Genomic DNA, 19,973 nt, shown 5'->3' with positions numbered 1-19,973 from the left:
AGGTCCCATCACCTTTCCAGTATCCAGTGTGTTAAAGAGTATCTTGACATCTTGTGGAGTGAATCAAATTATCTGAACGCTGACATCTGTGATTCCACAAACCTCCAGAGGAGACCAAATGAATCATTTACTTGGGACTTCTGGCTGAAGATGTTAACAAAGGCTTCAGACTTACTATTCGCCCAATGTGCTGGGCTCCCTAATTGATGGAGATAGAAATAACTGTGGATACCCCTTCTCCAGTGAGTTAATTGTCCACCACCAATTATGACTAGATGTGGCAGGACTGCAAGGCTTTGGTCTCATCCATTGGTTGCGGGATCATTGAACCCTTTCTACTAAATGCTGCTTCTGATGTTTGGCATGCAAGTAGTTCTGTGTTGTAGCTGCACCATGTTAACACCTAACCGTTTTAGGTATACTAGGTGCTATTCCTAGCATGCCCTCTGCACCATTGCAGGGTTCATCCCCTGGCTTGATGATACTTGCAGAGCAGGAAGTATGTTGGTGCATGAGGTTACATTGTCGTTGAATATATTCTGCAGCTGCTGATGGCCCATAGCCCCTCATGGATACAGAGTTTTGCTCAACCTATTTGGAATTTATCCCACTTCCACAATCCCAAAGTAGTAATAAGACAATACGTTGGAGGGTATCCTCGATGTGAAAATGCAACTTCATCTTGAAAAGAACTGTGCAGTGATCATACCTGTTAATACTGTCATGGACAGGCACATCTGCACTGGGTAGATTCAAGAGAATGCGGTTAAGCAGGTTTTTCCCACTTGGTGGTTCCCTAAGTATATGTAGCATAGTCTAGCAGCTTTGACCTTGGATTCGGCCAGCTCAACAGAACTTGTACCAACGAGTCACTCTTGGTATTGTAGATTTCTGTTACTTTCTGTAACTTTGTCACCCCTTGGCATTTTTCATAATTGATGCTTAGCATAGAGAAGTATTGATTCATCACCTGAAGTTGCGTGCTAAATGATAATCTGACAGGTTTTCTTACTCATGACTGACTTGATGACATGAGACTTCCTGGGGCCCAGAGTCAATGTTGAGGGCTCCCAGAGCAATTTCCTCCTGACTGTATGACACTATTGTCAACTTTGGTAGGTCTGTCCTGTCAGTGGAACAGGACATGTTCAGAGGTAGTGATTATGATGTAATTGTAAGGTAATGGATGTTATTAAGGAGGGGTTTTGTAGGGTCAACAAGGCTGGGTTTGCTGTTGTCATTTCCAGTGTTGAGTGGTTCATTCAGTTTCATTCCTTTTTTTAGACTTCTAGCGGTTTGATGCAACTGCATAAAGAGGGCATATGAGAGTCAATGATATCGTGTGTTTAGAGACACATGTAGGCCAGACCAGGTAAGGACAGCACATTTATTCCCCTTGAGTGGTAATTAAGCAGATGGATTTTTACAACAATTGATAATGATTTCATAATCACCATTAGACTAGCTTTAATTCTCAATGTATGAATCAAATTCAAATTTCACATCTGCCATAGTGGGATTCAAACTCACTCCACCAGCGCATTAGTCTGAATCTCTTGTAAAAGGAGAAGATCTTGTTTGACCTGTCTTGTGTCATTGTTTAAGGAAGAGGTAGAGATAGACAAAATAATGTAATAGATGCAATTTGTCTGGTTTTTCTAGAGGCCTCCAGTTAGACCACACTTAGAATAATGTATGTAATTCTGGTCACCATTTTTTAAAATAGATATATAGCACTGGAGATGATGCAGTGAAATGGATGAATAGTTTGGGTGTCTCTTCCCTTGAAAGAAACTTGAGTGGTTAACAAATACATATCTTTAAAATTATGAAAGGTTTTGGTAGAGTGGGTACAGAGAGAACATTTTCACTGATAGTGAAGATACTATCAATTTAAGATGGGCACCAAGAATTCCATCAAGGACTTTGAAAGAAACACCTTGACCGAAGAGTGGTGAGAATGTGGAACTCACTTCCATGGAGGTAATTGAAGTGAAATGTAGAGATGTACTTAAAGAGAGGGGAAACAAATAGATGATTGGGGAGAAAATAATGGGTTATATTAATTGAGGAAATGGAAGAAGGCATGTGTGAACCAGAAGTAATTGGGATGAATTGTCTGCTTCTGTGTCTAAGTATATGCTAAATAAATCCATCACAAATTGTATGTTAAGAATTAGGATTGCACAAAAATCATTTTTTTGCTGCTTTTTATTAAGTGTATTACACAACTGAACGTCACAATTGTAAATAGGAATCTACTTGAATATGTTAAAATCTGTATGCCTGCTACTAATATAAAATTTGCAAATTAAACTTTATTTCAGATGTCTTTCAACATTTAATAAATAAAATCCTGCATGAAACCACAATGTCCTATCTGTACAATTTTGTTTCAAGTCATACATTTATTTTTATATCAGAATAGTTTGTTATCCATACGGTGTAGTTTACCTCTTAAGTGATTAAAATCTCAGCTAAGTTATTGAGGAATATGTCAAAGTTAAGCTGAATCCATGAAATTGTAAGCAAAATTATTTTTGACAGTCATTATCCACATAGTTAACATGGACTCAATATGAAACAGCTAACAATTGGCATGAATGGCAGCAGATTGGCAACTTTGAATAACTAGGAAAAACTTGATGTCGACAATTGACTGTAGACTGCGACATTTAGATATTTTAATGAACCTTTTAAGACATGTTGTGAATTTGTATGTTCAAACGAAGCTTCTCAAGAGAATTGCTTGCATGTTGAACTTTTTCCACATGACATAGTTGAGGTGTATAGCATATGCAATTTTTATTCAAAGGTAATTTAGAAGTTGCTTGCCTGAGATATTTAAACTGTGCCTCTATCATTTTTTTTCTTTCAACTGACCAGCCATCAAGTTCAAAGAATGAACCAATTATGAAGTCATACATATTTGAAAATTAACTGAGACTTTTTCCTTTTTGGACTTGGCCAACACAGTCAGGAATTGTACTGCAATCATTCTTGATATAGGACATTGATATTCCCATCCAGAATACTCTCCGTACCTTTGCCACCCTCATTGCTTTTCCTAATTGATGCTCAACATGGAGGAGTACTGATTGATCACCTACAGTTATATGGTAGGTGGTAATCGGAAAGAGGTTTTCTTACTCATGATTGACTTGATGACATGAGACTTTGTGACTTCCAGAGTCAATGCTGACGGCTTCCTCAGTTATTACAAGGGATAAAGTTGTAGCAAGAGCCTCAATAATTAACTTTTGAAAAAGTAGTTACCAAAATAGGTAATATTTAACATAATTGAAAAATAATTTTTTCTGACATATTTCACAACTTAAAATTATAAACTTGCAATTAGCAATTTATAACATTTAGAAGGAATTTTGACATTTATAAATAACTATGGTACAACAAAGGAAATTATAAAAGTATTTAATTTGTTTTGAAGGTACTAGAAATAATGATTAGCAGACATTTTAAATTATTCATTGATCTTGTGTGGTGTCATACATTGGAAGTTGAGACCTAATAAATGTTTTAATAATTAAAGGATTAGAGTATGGAGGAGAATGGAAAGAATGTAAGGAGGAGCTACTGGAGATGAAAGAAGTAGCTAGATAAGAAAAGCATAAGAAAAGCGATGGCGAGAAGTAAAGGTGAGTAGCTGGTAGAGGGGAGGAAAAGGGAAATTGGAAGAGGTCTAGAAGAGAGGAAAGAAGTCAGGATAAGAGGGGGTAGATGGAAATTGGGTAGTAGCACAGCAAGAGAAGGATAAAAAGGGGAAAGAATGAAAAATGGGGTTAGCTAAGGATAAGAGAATCATTTTGAAGGTGTTATTACAGGAAAATCTCTTTGTGGGGCTACACATGCTGAAATGAGAAAGTGCGGACTGCAGATGCTGGAGATCAGAGCTGAAAATGTGTTGCTGGAAAAGCGCAACAGATCAGGCAGCATCCAAGGAGCAGGAGAATCGACGTTTTGGGCATAAGCCCTTCTTCAGGATTCCTGAAGAAGGGCTTATGCCCAAAACGTCGATTCTCCTGTTCCTTGGATGCTGCCTGACCTGCGCTTTTCCAGCAACACATTTTCAGCTACACATGCTGAAAGACCACCTGTAAAGAAAGGCAATTAATCTCGAAAGCAATTGAAGCAGTCACAGGAAATTTTGAGAGCAAGTGAGGATTGCAGATGCTGGAGATCAGAGTCGAAAAGTGTGGCACTGGAAAAGCACAACTGGGTCAGGCAGCATCCGAGGAACAGGAGAGTAGAGCTAATGTTTTGGGGATAAGCCCTTCATCAGGAATGAGGAAGTTTCAGGATATTTTCACCCAGGGCCAAATAAGCATACACAAATCTGCTCTGCATCCCTCTACTAATGAAGAGAACTTTCAACAATTGTGGTTTTCCTGAAAGAACGCATTGAGAAGTTCGCAAAATAATCTGTTTTGTTGGTGTACGTTCTATTCTCCTTGATGCGAGCCAATCTAGATTTTGTCTACTTATGAGACATATCACAACAGAGTCAGTAACCTGGCCATTGTAAAGAGGAACTGCAGCTCTTAGTGAATGGATTGAACTGAACCAAATCATGATTTTTTTTTGTAAATTATTTTCTGTTATGTTTCCTTACAACCGGTGCTTACAATACTTCTAATCAACAGTATTGGACTGTTGAAAATCTCTCATGGATTTCTCTTTGAAAAACCTCATACCTTCTTATTTCTAAGTTAAAAATCACACAACACATGGTTACTGTCCATCAGGTTTATTTGAAAATAGAAGCTTTTGGAGCACTGCTCCTTCCTCAGGTAGCTAGTGGAGCAGGATACATAGGATACAAAATTTATAGTAAAAGGTCAACGTGTCATACAACTGATATGATGTATTAGACAAACCTAGATTGCTGTTAAGTCTTTAATCACTTAGAATGGGGATGCAAGTTTCAATTGATTAATATATAAATTCCAGAATGTATTTCAAATCACTACGCTGAGATAACTTAAAGTTTTATCAGTTTTTTTTAAATGTGACATCTCAGCTCAGACAATGCATTAAAGGTGTGAGGTCAGAGTCTGTCTGTATCCCAGCCTGGAGGTAAACTGGTTTTATTTCCAAAGTAGGAATTTATAAAATTTCACATTGACTGCTTACAGATTGTGTGCTTTTTGAACAAAATAGAATGTGTGTGCAAATGCAAATTCACCCCCATAGATGTGTGTGTATGTGAGGGAGAGAGAAAGTGTGTGTGGGGTAAGAATGTGTGTGCCTGATTAATATTACATATTAATCAATTGAAACCTGCATCCCCATTCTCTGTGATTACAGACTTAACAGCCATCTAGGTTTGTCTAATACATAGCATCAGTTGTATGACACTTGATCTTTTACTTATAAATTCTGTGTCCTATGTATTCTGCCCCATTAGCTACCTGACGAAACAGCAGTGCTCCAATAGCTTGTACTTTCAAGTAAACCTGTTAGATTATAACCTGGTGTCACGTGATTTTTAACTTTGTCCTATTCAACACTGGCATGTCCACATCATTCCTATTTATAAACCCTCCTTGCTTCTGGCCCATGATGTCTTTGCTTTCTCAACTTCTATAAAAATCAAGCAAATACAAAAACACTCAATATTCACAATCAACCAGCATCAAAACCAATTCAATAGCATCTTAAATATCTATGTTTGCTTTAAAAGACTGACATTAACAATAACTCTTTCAAATATTTTCTGTAAAAATGTCCAAAAGGTCCTCCTAAAACATCTCAGAACAATCAATATGAGCTAGTTCTTTCGGACTAAAACTGTCACATTTAAATGTATACATTGCTAAAAGGACACTAAAAGTTGATGGTTTTAGATTAGATTAGATTACTTACAGTGTGGAAACAGGCCAGGCCCTTCGGCCCAACAAGTCCACACCGCCCCGCCGAAGCGCAACCCGTGAGGCAGTAGTGCTAACCACTGTGCCACCGTGCCGCCTTCTTGCACTCATCAGAACTAGAATGCAATAAATGGATGTGGGGGGAAAAAAAACACCATTTTATATAAAATGAGAAGATGGTGCTGATTCTTGGGGCTGTAATGGAATGGAGACACAGCAAGAACAGTTAACGATCAATTTAATTCTTAGACCAGGCACATAGATTCTGGTTGGTCAGAGTTACGGCGGGGAAGCAGTTGAGTTTGGCTGTATCCCATGACCCCTTCTTTTGAAGAAGATGCACTGCATCTTCAAATTCTTTTTATCTATATAAAATAGGATCTTGACTATTTATCTAGACACTACAAGCACACAAATGCATCACAGTGTCGGCTGGCTAATTGGTTTCCTGTATAAGTGTTAGCACAATCTGGATTGTAAATGAACATGCTGTGTGATATTTCACAAACATATTATGTCAGCGAATAATGTGACGTAAAAATGATACCTGATAGAAAACTGTGTAATTAAAAACTTTTAATGAATATAGTCTCCTCTATAACTTCATCAAATCCTTCCACTTCCATCAAACCAAAGGGGTAGTCAAGGGCCTCAGCTATGCCTTCCTCTTTGTAGGTACGTGGAACAGTCCATCTTCCATAGTTACACTCGCACCATCCCCATTCTTTTCTTCTACTACATCAATGACTGACTGTATTGGCACTGCCTTGTGCTCCCATGAAGAGGTTGAATGGTTCAAAACTTCACCTTCCACCTTGACCTCAAGTTCACATGGACCATCTTTGACACCTCCCTTCCCTCTCTGGACCTCTTCGTCTTCGTCTCCATCTCCAGTGACCAACTCAACACAGACATCTATTCCAAACCAATGAATTCCTACCATCACCTTGATTACACCTCCCACCCCACCTCCTGTAAAAACACAATCCCTTACTCACAATTCCTCCGCCTCTACCATATCTGTTCTCAGGAGGAACAAATCCACTCCAGGACATCAGATGTTCTCCTATTTCAGGGATTGCAATTTCACCTCCCACATGATCAACAATGCCCTCCAGCGCATCTCCTCCACTTCCTGCACCTCTGCCCTCGAACCCCACCCCTCCAACTGCAACAAGAATAGAACCCACCTGGTCCTCACTTTCCACCCCACTAATCTCCGAATACAGCACGTTATCCTCCATCATTTCCACCACCGACACGCAGACCTCATCACCAAGAACATATTTCACTTCCCATCCCAACCTGTATTCCGCAGAGACCATTCCCTCCATGACTCCCATGTTAGGTCCACACCAATCTACCCTCCCCTCCTGGCACCTTCCGTTGCCGCTAGTGGAGATGTAAAACCTGTGCCCACACCTCCCCCTCACCTCCATCCAAGGCTGCAAAGGATCTTTTCACATCTGCCAAAGATTTTCCTGCACATTCAAACATCTCATCCACTGCGTCTGTTGCTCTCGATGTGGTCTCCTCTACATAAGGAAGAGGAGGCCAACTCGCAAGTTGTTTCAGGGACACACGCACCAAACGACCCCACCGCCTGTGGCCAACCACTTCAACTCCACCAAGGACATGCTTCGACTACCAAATTAAAGCCACCCATCGACTGGAGGAAGAACGCCTCATCTTCTGCCTTGGGACCCTTCAACCACACGACATCAACATTGACTTCGCCAGTTTCCAAATGTCCCCTCCCACCACTCATCCCACATCCAACCCTCTAACTTTGCACTGCCCTATTGAGCTGTCCTACCTGTGCCATCTTCCTTCCCATCCTCCCCACTGACTTATCACAATTACCCACCACCTGCATCCAACTATCACTTTCCCACCTACCTTCCCCCCCCCCAAGCCCATACCCACCCCTCTTTTATCTCTCATCCCCCTTCCCCATCCACATTCCTGATGAAGGGCTAATGCCCAAAACATTGACTCTCCTGCTCCTCGGATGATGCCTGACCTGTGCTTCTCCAGCACCACCCTTTTAGATTCAGTATATTGGTGACTAATTAATGTCCCTATGTTGTTGGGCCTCGGGACTACTAGTCCTGTGACCTTACCACTATACTGCCATCTGTTTCAAAACATGACTGGAAGCAGTGCTGAGAGGAATTATGTTGCAACAAAGCTGTATGCCTCCAGTCTCTTACCAATACGGAACATAAAATCACCTTTGTATTGAAGAATCACAGAGTAACAGAATTATCACTATGCAGAGGAAGGCCATTCAGCCTATTCTGCCTTCACCAGGTCTGTCGTTTAATCCCAATCTCCTGCTTTTTTCCCTGCATGCCATTACTATCCAAACAACTATTCAATGTCCTCTTGAATGCCTTAATTGAACCCTCCTCCACTACATTTCCAGACAGTGCATTTCATACTCTGAACAACACATGGCGAGAACATGTTTTTTCTTACATTACCCTTTGGGTTGTATTTTGTAGTTTTCCACTGAATAACTTTTCTATCTTTTTTATAATGTGCTTCAGGTTTTCACATGCCATGACATATAACATTTTAAAAAAGTAATAGGAGCAGGCCCACTGGATCATTGACCTACCCATTTATACATTTAAGTGCATTGTTTAGTATTAGTTAGCTGAGTTAAAGCTAAGGTTTACAATAGCAGGGGACCTCAGACCTGTGGCACGTGCCTCTTGCTTGATGTGGGAACTCCAGGACGTGGTTGATGTCCATGACTCTTACACTTGCAAGAAGTGTGTCCAGCTGCAGCTCTTGCTTGACCCATGACGGTACTGGAGCTGCGGATGGAATCACTGTGGAACACCTGTGATGCTGAGGAGGTCATGGATAGCACGTTTAGTGAATTGGTCACACTGCAGATTAGAATTGCTAAGGGAGATAGTGAATGAGTGACCAAAAGGTAGAGAAAGAGTAGGAAGGCTGTGCAGGTGTCCCCTGCGGTCATCTCCCTCCAAAACAGGTATATCATTTTGGATAGTGTTAGGGGAGATGGCTCACCAGGGGAGGGCAGCAGTTGCCAGGATCAAGGCACTGTGGTGTGTTCTGCTATTCAGGAGTGCAAGAAAAAGACTCATAGGGCCATATCATAGGAGATTCTATTGTAAGGGGAGTAGATAGGCAGTTCTGTGGCCGGAAATGAGACTCCCGGATGTAATGTTGACTCCTAGGTGCTCTGGTCAGGGATGTCACCAATCGACTGTAGAGCATTCTGAGAGGGGAGGGTGAACAGCCAGTTGTCATGAAGCATATAAGCACCAATGATACAAGTAAAAAATGAGATTAGGTCCTGAAAGCAGAATTCAGGGAGCTAGGAGAGAAGTTAAAGAGAAGGACCTCAAAGACCTCAGTGATCTCAGGATTGCTACCAGTGCCACGTGCTAACCAGGGTAGAAATGAAAGAATAGGCAGGATGAGCATGTGGCTTGAGGGATGGTGGAGGAGGGAAGGGTTCAGATTTGTGGGAAATTGGAACTAGTTGTGGGGAAGGTGGGACTATTACAAATTGGATGGTCTACACCTGAAAGAGACTGGTAATGTCCTTGGGGAAATTTTGCTACTGCTGTTGGGGAGGGTTTAAACTAATGTGGAAGAGGAGCTGGGAAGCAGAAGAGAAGACTAGTAGACAGTGAGGTGGAAACTGGAGACTGTAAAGAACAGGATCATGAAGTTAACATTACCAAGGGGAAGAGTAGGCAGAGAGCAGATGAATGCAAAGGAACTGGCGGTCTGAAGTGCACATGCTTTACTGTAAGGAGTATAGTTGGTAAGGCAGACAAACTTAGGGCTTGAATTGGTGCCTGCGAGTATGACATTATTGCAGTCACAGAGACTTGGTTGAAGGATGGGTGAGATTGGCACCTAAATGTTCCAAGATATTGATGCTTCAGACAGGACAGGGAAGAAAGTAAAAGTGGGGGAGGAGTTGCATTGCTGGTCAGGGAAGATATCACGGCTGTGCTAAAGGAGGACACTATGGACGGGTTGAGCAGTGAGGCATTATGGGTAGAGCTGAGAAATAAAAAGGGAGCAGTTAATTGTTGGGACTGTACTACAGGCCTCCCAACAGTGAGCATGAGGTAGAAGAACAAATAGGTAAACAGATTATGGAAAGATGTAGAGACAACAGGATGAGAGATTTTAATTTTTCCAACATTGACTGGGATACACTTAGTGTCAGAGGTCTGGATGGGGCAGAATTTGTAAAGAGCATTCGAGCAGTATGTCAATAGGCCAACAAGTGAAGGGGCCATATTGGACCTGGTCTTGGGGAATGAACCAGACCAGGTGGTAGAAGTTGCAGTGGGGGATTTCTTAGGAATAGTGACTACGATTCTACAAGTTTTAGAATACTCATAGACAAGGGTGAGAGCAGTCCTAAGGGAAGAGTACTAAATTAGCAAAGGCCAATTATATCAAAATTTGGCAGGAGCTAGGAATGTGAATTGGGGCCAGCTATTTGAAGGGAAGTCCATGTTTGATATGTGGGAGGCTTTCAAAGATAGTGCAGGATAGGTATGTCCCTTTAAAAACAAGGAATAGGAAAGGCAAGTTGCATGAACCGTGGATGACAGGAGAGATTGTGCAACTAGCCAAGAGGTAAAGGGAAATGTACATAAGGTCCAGGCAGCTAAGAACAGAACAGGCTTTGGAGGAATATCAGGAGAGTAGGACCAATCTTAAATGAGGAACTAAACAGGCTAGAAGGGGTCATGAAATAACTTTCGTGAACAGAATTAAGGAGAATCCCAAGGCCTTTTATTCATACGTAAGAGGCAAGAGGGTAACTACAGAAAGGGTTAGTGCACTAAAGGATAAGGTAGGAAGGTTGTGTGTCGAATCTGAGAAAATGGGTGAGATCCTCAATGATTACTTTGCATCAGTGTTCACTGAGGAGAGGGACATGATGAATGTTGAGATTAGAGATAGAAGTTTGTTTACCCTGGATCGCGTTGACACAATGAGGGAGAATGTGTTGGGTAGGCTAAAGGATATTAAGGTGGACAAATCCCCAGGACTGGATGGGATCTATCCCAGGTTGCTGAGGGAGGTGAGAAAGGAAATAGCTGGGGTCCTGACAGATTTGGGCGGCACGGTGGCTCAGTGGTTAGCACTGCTGTCTCACGGCACCGGGGTCCCAGGTTCGATTCCAACCTTGGGCGACTGTGTGGAGTTTGCACATTCTCCCCGTATCTGCGTGGGTTTCCTCCGGGTGCTCCGGTTTCCTCCCACAGGTCCAAAGATGTGCAGGTCAGGTGAATTGGCCATGCTAAATTGCCTGTAGTGTTAGGGGCATTAGCCAGAGGGAAATGGGACTGGGTGGGGTTACTCTTCGGAGGGTGGGTGTGTGGACTTGTTGGGTCGGAGGGCCTGGTTCCACACTGTAGGGAATCTAATCTAATATCCTTGTAGCATTCTTAAACATAGGTGAAGTGCCAGAGGACTGGAGAGATGCTACTGTTGTACTCCTGTTCAAGAAGGGTAATAGAGATATTCCAGGTAACTACTGACCAGTGACCCTGACGTCAGTGGTGGGAAAGTTGCTGGAGAATGTACTGAGGGATAGGATCTATTTATATTTGGAAGAGAATGGGTTTACCAGTGATAGGCAACATGGTTTTGTGCAGGGGAGATCGTGCCTTATCAGCTTAATAGAGTTCTTTGAAGAAGTGACCAAGTTGATAGGAAGGTCTGTAGATGTCATATACATGGACTTTAGAAAGGCGTTTAATAAGGTTCCCCATGGTAAACTAACAGAGAAAGTGCAGTCACATGGTGTGCAGGGGCTAGGTGGATAAAGAACTGGTTGAGCAATAGGAGACAGAGAATTGTTGTTGAAGGGAGTTTCTTGAAATGAAGAAAGGTGACCAGTGGTGTTCCACAGGGTTCAGTGCTGGACTACTGTTGTTTGTGATGTACATAAATGATTCTAAAGCAAACTATACTGTAAATGGAAGAGCCTTGGGAAAAGTTTATGAGCAGAGAGATCTGGGAGTTCAGGTCCTGAAGGTGGCTGCACAAGTGGATAGAGTGGTCACGAAGGCATATGGTATGCTTGCCTTCATCAGATGGGGTATTGAGTATAAGAGCTGGTAGGTCATGTTAAAATTGTACAAGACTTTGGTTCAACTGTGCACAGTTCTGGTCGCCACATTGCCAAAAGGATGCGGACCCTTTGGAGAGGGTGCAGAGAAGGTTTACGAGGATGTTGCCTGGTATGGAAGATGCTAGCTATGAAGAGGGGTCGAGGGGGTTAGGATTGTTTTCATTAGAAAAAAGGAGATTGAGCGGGGGTCTACAAAATCACGAAGGGTATAGACAGGGTGGATAGAGATAAACTTTTTTTCCAGCTGAGGGATTCAATAACGAGAGGTCACGTGTTCAAGGTGAAAAGGTTTAAGGGGGATACACGTGGAAAGTACTTTACATAGAGGGTGGTAGGTGCCTGGAATGCATTGCCAGTAGAGGCAGGTATGGTATATTCATCTAAGGTGCGTCTGGACAAATGCATGAGTAGGTGGGGAGCAAAGGGATACAGATGCTTAGGAATTGGGTGATAAGTTTAGACAGTGGATTTGGATTGGCACAGGCTTGGAGGGCCAAAGGGCCTGTTCCTGGCCTGTAAATTTTCTTTGTTCCTTGTTCTACTCCACCATTCAGTGAAATCACTGTTAAATTTCTTTCCCACAGGATCCCCATTCTCCTTGATTTCCATATTTTCTCACAGAATGAGATGCTTGGCCACATCCTAGAGTTAAACAAGTCATATCTGTCTGTATGTCCTCTAATCTATACACTTTTTTACATTCATTTAGGAACAAGAATAGGCTGTTCAGCCCATCAAGCTTGTTTCACCAATCAATTGGATGATGGTTGATCTTCAGATTGAAACCCTATTACAATTGTGCTTCTACATTATATACAATTACACAACCATGTGACCGCATGGCACTGGGCAGATTCCCTATCATTTCCCAGGAATCTTGTTCAGGGTCATATTTCTCAACACTCTCAAGATAAATTCCTTTAGAATAAGAATATCCACCTGTAACGTAAATGCATCCATTCATCACTACTGCAGCACATTCCATTCGTCTTTCATTCATTTGAGCTATCTGTTTCCATTCATTCTTTTCTGTGTCGTAACAATCAGTGATAGTTGTTTGGCCACCAACAAGGTAGATCTTGTTATTCAGAGCCACAGAGCTTAGTCCATACTCTAGAAAAAGAAAGCAACACAATTATAAGATTCACCCAATAAAAGTTGTTTTTATTTCTGAGCAACCATTTCAGATATCTTATTCCCCAACTCTCAAACCTTTGAATGCCATGACATTTAATTTTCAAATATGCTGACATAAACAAATTGAAACAGGCCCAAATTGGACATTATATTACCAGCCCAGTAAAGACTACTTTGAAGAGGTAGCGGGGTAGACATGAAAATCTAGACCACTGCTCATTAGGTCATCTCCAAGAAGCTCCTGCTTTCAGGAGATTTCTCAGAAAAGGGTGGTTGTTCCCTGCTCCAGTAGCTATCCACCCAGTAACTAGATCTCCACACAAGAGCAATTAGTCTCAGCTTTGACAAAGGGTCAGATGGACTTGAAACATCAGCTCTTTTCTCTCCTTACAGATGCTGCCAGACCTGCTGAGATTTTCCAGCACTTCTCTTTTGGTTTCAGATTCCAGCATCTGCAGTAATTTGCTTTTATTTAATTAGCCTCATTTGTTTGATCACAACTGGAATTTTGCAAGCTGTTTATGGTTGACAGAAAGCAACTTCACAGTAGGTGTCTTGTAACCTTTGAGGCTGTGGACAAGCTTTTTAGCAGCAACTGGTGAGACTGCTGCATTCATTACACCCTTGTCATTGGATGAAGAAATTATAGAGAAGCACGTTTCTCGTGGCCTTATGCAGTAAATTTTTAATCTGCTTCAGCTAAAAGCAGCTGCTGTGCCTTCCTGTTCTTCATATCAGTATGTCACTCAGAGCTCTCACTGGTCTCACAGTGAGAATTTCTAACCTCCACAGGAGTATACCACAATAACCTGTGCTCCATTGTCCATAACCACCAGCTATTCCTTTATTGTACAGCAAATATGAAGGTAGCCTTATCCCTAGGTCAGTAAAAAGTCAGCCCTTAGTAACCCAAACACATGCAAATACAGAACAATATGGCTAAGTATTAAGTTGCACACCTCAGTGTTAAAAGCCTCTGACCTTTACAAAATTGGGCAACAGAAACGGTCTCAACACTAAAAGGTTTGAGAAAGAAGATTCCACCCATTATTATAATTATTTCAACCATTATCCAATTTGCTTTTTATAACATTTCTTATGTTCTCAGACACAAACTTAACAAAGATAGATGTAGTTTCAGGTAAATTATATTTTAAGGGTATTTAAGAGACATTGGAACTAGTGTTACAATGCTGTATGATGAGTACTGTCTTCCTGCACCTTTGTGTAATAGCCTGACTATGTGCTTATTTTAGTCCATTGTTGCTCATTAATAGTGTTTAAGGGCCACAATGGTTCTTCTTGCTCACCATTATATTTGCAACAACATAAGGACCAAAGGGACAGATTTCTGGAGCGCAAGTTTTGTAGAAATGCAGTGGTATTTAGTGTATTGGCTGGCTTACTATAGTCATGTGTTATCAAGATCTGTTGTAATGTGATTTGTTGCAATGGGTGGTAGCCATTTGATAACATCACTTGTAATATAGTGTCTTTCAAAATTCTATGGACTCTGGAGCAATTCCAAAAATTAGTGACTGGCAAATGTAAACCCACTATGAGAGGGAGAGAAAAAATTATAATTACAGACCAGTTAACCTATCATCGGTAGTGGGCAAAATGCTGGAATCTAATATAAAATATACTTAAAAGTATGAAGGAGATTGGAGAAAACCAGAAGGTTTACAAAAGGCAAATTGTGCTTAAAAGATCCAGTAGAGCTAAGGATATAACTAGTAGAATTGATAAAGGAGAACCAGTAGATGTGTATTTGGATTTTTAGTAGGCTTTTCATAAGGTCCTTCCTAAGAGGTTAGTGAGTAAAGTTAAAGCACATTGACTTCGGGATAATCAATTGGCATGGATTGACAATTGGTTGACATAGGGGGAACAGAGAATGGGAATAATTTAGTCTTTTTCCAAATGGCAGGCAGGGACTAATGGAGTATCACAAGGAATAGTGCTTGGGCCACAGCCAGTCATGATTTATATAAAGGACCTAAATAAAGGTACAAATGCAATATTTCCAAGCTTCCTTATTTCACAAAACTGGGCAGGACTGTGAGTTGTGAGGAAGCTTCAAGGTAATTTAGACATGATGAGTCAGTCAGCAGACACATGGTAGACACATGTCTAAATGTGAAGTTATATGTTTCAATGTGAAAAACAGAATGGAAGAATATTAAGTCATGATATATTGGGAAGTTTGGATGTAAGAAAGGGATCTTGGTGTCCTTGTACACCAGTCAATGAAATGGACAGGCAGGTGCAGCAAGCAATTAAGAAGGCAAGTGGTATTTTGGCTTTCTTTATAAAAGATTTGAAATTTAGAAGTAGTGATGTCTTACTGCAGCTTTATAGAGCCTTGGTGAGATCACACCTGAGTATTGCACATGATTTTGTCTCCCGACCTAAGAAAGGATATGCTTGCCAAAGAGGGGGTTCATGAGGCTAATACCAGAGAAGGCAGGATTGAGGAGAAATTGGTTCGTCTGGGTCTGTATTTACTAGAGCTTAAAAGAATGAGAAGGAATCAGATTGAAATATATAAAATTCTACAGAGCTGGATAGACTAGATGCAGGAATGATATTTTCCCTGGTTGGTAAGTCTAGAACTGGGGCACACAGTCTCAGCATGTGGAGTAGACTCTGAACGACTGAGATCAGGAAAGATTTCTTCACTCGAAGGGTAGTGAATCAGTGAAATTCTCTACTACAGACGTTTCTGAAGGAGGCCATCTGGTGTGTTTTGTGGTGGAACTTGTCCTCCTGGGAGCAGATGCGACTGAGGCGGAGGAATTGGTAATAAGGGATAGCATTTTTGCAGGAGGTAGGGTGGGAGGAGATGTAATCCAGACAGCTGTGGGAGTCAATGGGTTTGTAGAAAATGCCAGTGTTGAGTCGGTCTCCATGTTACAGGTGACCACCATTGCACTATACACACACACACAGATACTCCTACACACACACACTCGCACTCCTATACACACATACACACGGACACACATATACACAGACGCGCACACAGACACAAACACTCCCACACTCACCCATGCACCCTCTCATGGACTTAAGACACTCTGCACTCACTACACACACACATACACTTTCTCACACTCACAACCCCCAACCCAGACAGACACGCGCACACACAAACACAGAGACAATCAATTTTTCAATGTATAATTTCAGTTACATCATACTGTAAATTTTTGCTATAAATTCTGTGTGTTAGGATTGAGCCCTCCACTACCACCTGATGAAGGAGCGATGCTCTGAAAGCTAGTGTGCTTCCAATTAAACCTGTTGGATTATAACCTGGTGTTGTGTGATTTTTAACTCCATTGATGGAGATAGAGAGGTCCAGGAAGGGGAGGGAGGTGTCAGAGATTGTCCAGGTGAATTTGATGTCGGAGTGGAATGTGTTGGTGAGATTGGTGAACTTTTCAACCTCCTCATGGGAGCACAAGCTGGTGCTGATACAGTCATCAATGTAGCAGAGGAAAAGGTGTAACTATGGAGGATGGACTGTTCCATGTAGCCAACAAAGAGACAGGCATAGCTGGGGCCTATGCAGGTGCCCATGGTTGCACCTTTCATCGGAGGAAGTGGGAGGATTCGAAGGAGAAATTGTTGAAAGTGAGGACCAGTTCAGCCAAACGAATAAGAGTCAGTGGAATGGTATTGATGGGAACATCGGGAAAGTAAGAAACGGAGGGCTTGAAGGCCCTGGTCATGATGGATGGAGATATGGGACTGGATGTCCATGCTGAAGATGAGGCGTTGGGGGCCAGGGAAACGGAAGTCTTGGAGGAGGTGGAGGGTCTGGGTGGTGTCCCGAATGTATGTGGGGAGTTCCTGGACCAGGGCGATAGGACAGTACTGAGGTATGAGGAGATAAATTCAGTGGGGCAGGAGCAGGCTGAGACGATAGGTCGGCTGGGGTGGTCAGGCTTGTGGATTGTGGGTAGGAGGTAGATATGGGCGGTGCAGCATTCTCGAACTATGAGGTTGGAAGCTGTTGGTTGAAGATCTCCTGAGGTGATGAGGTTGTGTGCAGTCTGGGAGATGATGATTTGGTATTGGGAGGTGAGGTCGTGGTCGAGGAGGTGGTAGGATCAGGTGTCTTCAAGTTGGCATCTGGCTTCAGCGGTGTAGTGGTCAGTGCGCCAAACTACCACTGCACCCCACCCCCATGCCAACTTGAAGACACCTCCTCCTATCGCCCCATCAACCACGACCTCACCTCCCATCATCAAACCATCATCTCCCAGACTATACACAACCTCATCACCTCAGTGGATCTCCCACCCTCAGTTTCCAACCTCATAGTTCGGGAACCCCACACTGCACAGTTCTACCTCCTACCCAAGATCCACAAGATTGACCAACCCAGCCGACCTATCATCTCAGCCTGCTCCTACCCCACTGGATTGATCTCCTCATACCTCGATTCTGTCCTATTCCTCCTGGTCCAGGAATTCGCCACATACATTCGGAACACCACCCATGCCCTCCACCTCCTCTAAAACTTCCATTTCCCTGGCCCCCAACACCTCATCTTCACCGTGGATATCCAGTCCCTTTACACCTCCATCCTCACATGACCAGGGCCTCCAAGCCCTGCGTTTCTTCCTTTCCCAACAGTACCCTTCCACACCTCCATCCTCCATGACCAGGGCCTCCAAGCCCTGCGTTTCTTCCTTTCCCAACAGTACCCTTCCACTGACACTCTTATTCATTTAGCTGAACTGGTCCTCACCCTCAACAATTTTTCCTTCGAATCCTCCCACTTCCTCCAAACGAAAGGGGTAGTTGGGGCAGCCGTATTGCCCCAACTCTTTGTCGGCTACGTGGAACAGTCCATCATCCGGAGTTACACCGGCACCACTTCCCACCTTTTCCTCTGTTACATTGATGACTGCATCAGCGCCACCTCATGCTCCCATGAGGAAGTTGAACAGTTCATCAATCTCACCAACACATTCCACCCCGACCTCAAATTCACCTGGACCATCTCTGACAACTTCCTCCCCTTCCTGGACCTCTCGATCTCCATCAACGGTAACCGACTCAAAACTGACATTTTTTACAAACCCACCGACTCCCACAGCTACCTGGATTACACCTCCTCCCAGCCTACATCCTGCAAAAATGCGATCCCTTATTCCCAATCCCTCTGCCCCTGTCACATCTGCTCCCAGAAGGACGAGTACCACCACAGAACACATCAGCTGACCGCCTTTAAAGACTGCAATTTCCCCTCCCACATGGTTGATGATGCCCTCCAGCGCATCTCATCTACGTCCCGTACCTCTACCCTCGAACCCCACCCTTCCAACCGCAGCAAGGACAGAACACCTGGGTTCACAACTTTCACCCCACCAACCTTGGTATACATCACATCATCCTCCGTCATTTTTGGCACCGACAAACGGACCCCACCCACCAGAGATTTATTTCTCTCCCCACCCCTATCTGCTTTCCGTAAAGATCGTTCCCTCCATGACAACCTCATCAGGTCCACGCCCCCTAACAACGGACTCTCCCCTCCCGACACCTTCCCCTGCCACCGCAGGAATTGCAAAAGCTGCACCCACACCTCCCCCCAACCCCCTCACTTCTTTCCAAGGCCGCAAGGAGCCTTCCACATGCATCAAAGTTTCACCTGCACTTCCACACATGTCATTTACTGTATCCATTTCTCCCAATGCGGTCTCCTCTGCATTGGGGAGACAGGACACCTACTCGCAGAGTGCTTCAGAGAACATCTCCAAGACATCTGCACCAATCAATCCCACTGCCCCGTGGCCGAACACTTCAGCTCCCCATCCCACTCTGCCGAGGACATGAAGGTCCTGGGCCTCCTCCATTGCCACTCCCTTACCACCCGACGCCTCGAGGTAGAATGCCTTGGGACCCTCCTGCCCCATGGCATCAATGTGGATTTCAACAGTTTCCTCATTTCCTCTCGTCCCACCTTCCCCAGTTCCAACCTTCCAGCTCAGCACTGCCACCATGACCTGTCCTACCTGTCCATCCTCCACTCCAATCTCCTCTCTGATCTATCGCCATTGTCCCCACCTCCATCCACCTATTGCACTCTCAGCTACCTTCCACCCCAGCCCCACACCCTCCCATTTATCTCTCCACTCCCGAGACTTTCAGCCTCATTCCTGATGAAAGGCTTTTGCCGCTCCTCGGATGCTGCCTGACCTGTGCTTTGCCAGCACCACACTCTTGACTCTAATCTCCAGCACCTGCAGTACTCACTTTCACCTAGAGGGCAGAGGGGGCAAGATTGCTTTATTAATAAGAAAGTTAAATCAATACCAAGAAGTGGCAGAGAGTCAGAAAGTTAAGAATCTGTGTGGATAGAGTTGAGGAACTGCAAAGGAAAACAAGTTCTTGATTTCCTAGCAATAATCAGGATTTAGGAAGGAAATCAATCAGGATTACAAAAGTTATCTAAGAAAGGCACTATTATGGGGAACTTCAAAATGCATATGTATTGGGAAAATCAAGTCAGTGGCAGATTTTACGTAAAGGAATTTGTGGAATATCTGAGAAGTTTTTTTTAAAGCATCTTGTGGTAGAGCCCAATAGGGAGCAGGCAATTATAGATTTGGTGATGTACAGTGAGGCAGACTTGATTAGGGAGGTTAAGGTGAAGGAAACCCCCCCCGCCAGTGGGCAGTTATTATAATATGGTACAATTCACCCTGTAGTTTGAGAGGGAGAAATGGAATCAGATGTAACAGTACTACAGTTGAGTTAAGGAAACAATGAAGACATGA

At 43.1% G+C, this 19,973-nt stretch overlaps 2 protein-coding genes across 3 annotated transcripts in view; one reads left to right on the top strand and one right to left on the bottom strand.

Moving 5' to 3' along the window:
* The window catches only part of cfap210 (cilia and flagella associated protein 210), a 190,190-nt gene that overhangs the window by 8,530 nt on the left and 161,687 nt on the right, over nt 1-19,973 (top strand). The gene's annotated exons all lie outside the window — the stretch shown is intronic.
* Nucleotides 1-19,973, bottom strand: part of klhl23 (kelch-like family member 23) — a 39,761-nt gene that overhangs the window by 3,339 nt on the left and 16,449 nt on the right. The window contains exons 4-5 of one of the 2 annotated variants that reach the window (XM_043693684.1): nt 12,979-13,152; nt 5,422-5,601 (exon numbers count right to left, since the gene is read on the bottom strand). In XM_043693684.1, coding sequence (XP_043549619.1) covers nt 5,552-5,601; nt 12,979-13,152 — 224 coding nt within the window. In that variant the 3' untranslated portion in view covers nt 5,422-5,551. Of the gene's footprint in view, nt 1-5,421; nt 5,602-12,978; nt 13,153-19,973 lie in introns of those variants that run through there. The other variant, XM_043693685.1, reaches the window with a different exon arrangement.

Source organism: Chiloscyllium plagiosum, chromosome 7 (assembly GCF_004010195.1).
Source record: "Chiloscyllium plagiosum isolate BGI_BamShark_2017 chromosome 7, ASM401019v2, whole genome shotgun sequence".
Classification (NCBI taxonomy): Eukaryota; Metazoa; Chordata; class Chondrichthyes; order Orectolobiformes; family Hemiscylliidae; genus Chiloscyllium; species Chiloscyllium plagiosum.
This window is presented reverse-complemented; position numbering and strand designations above follow the sequence as displayed.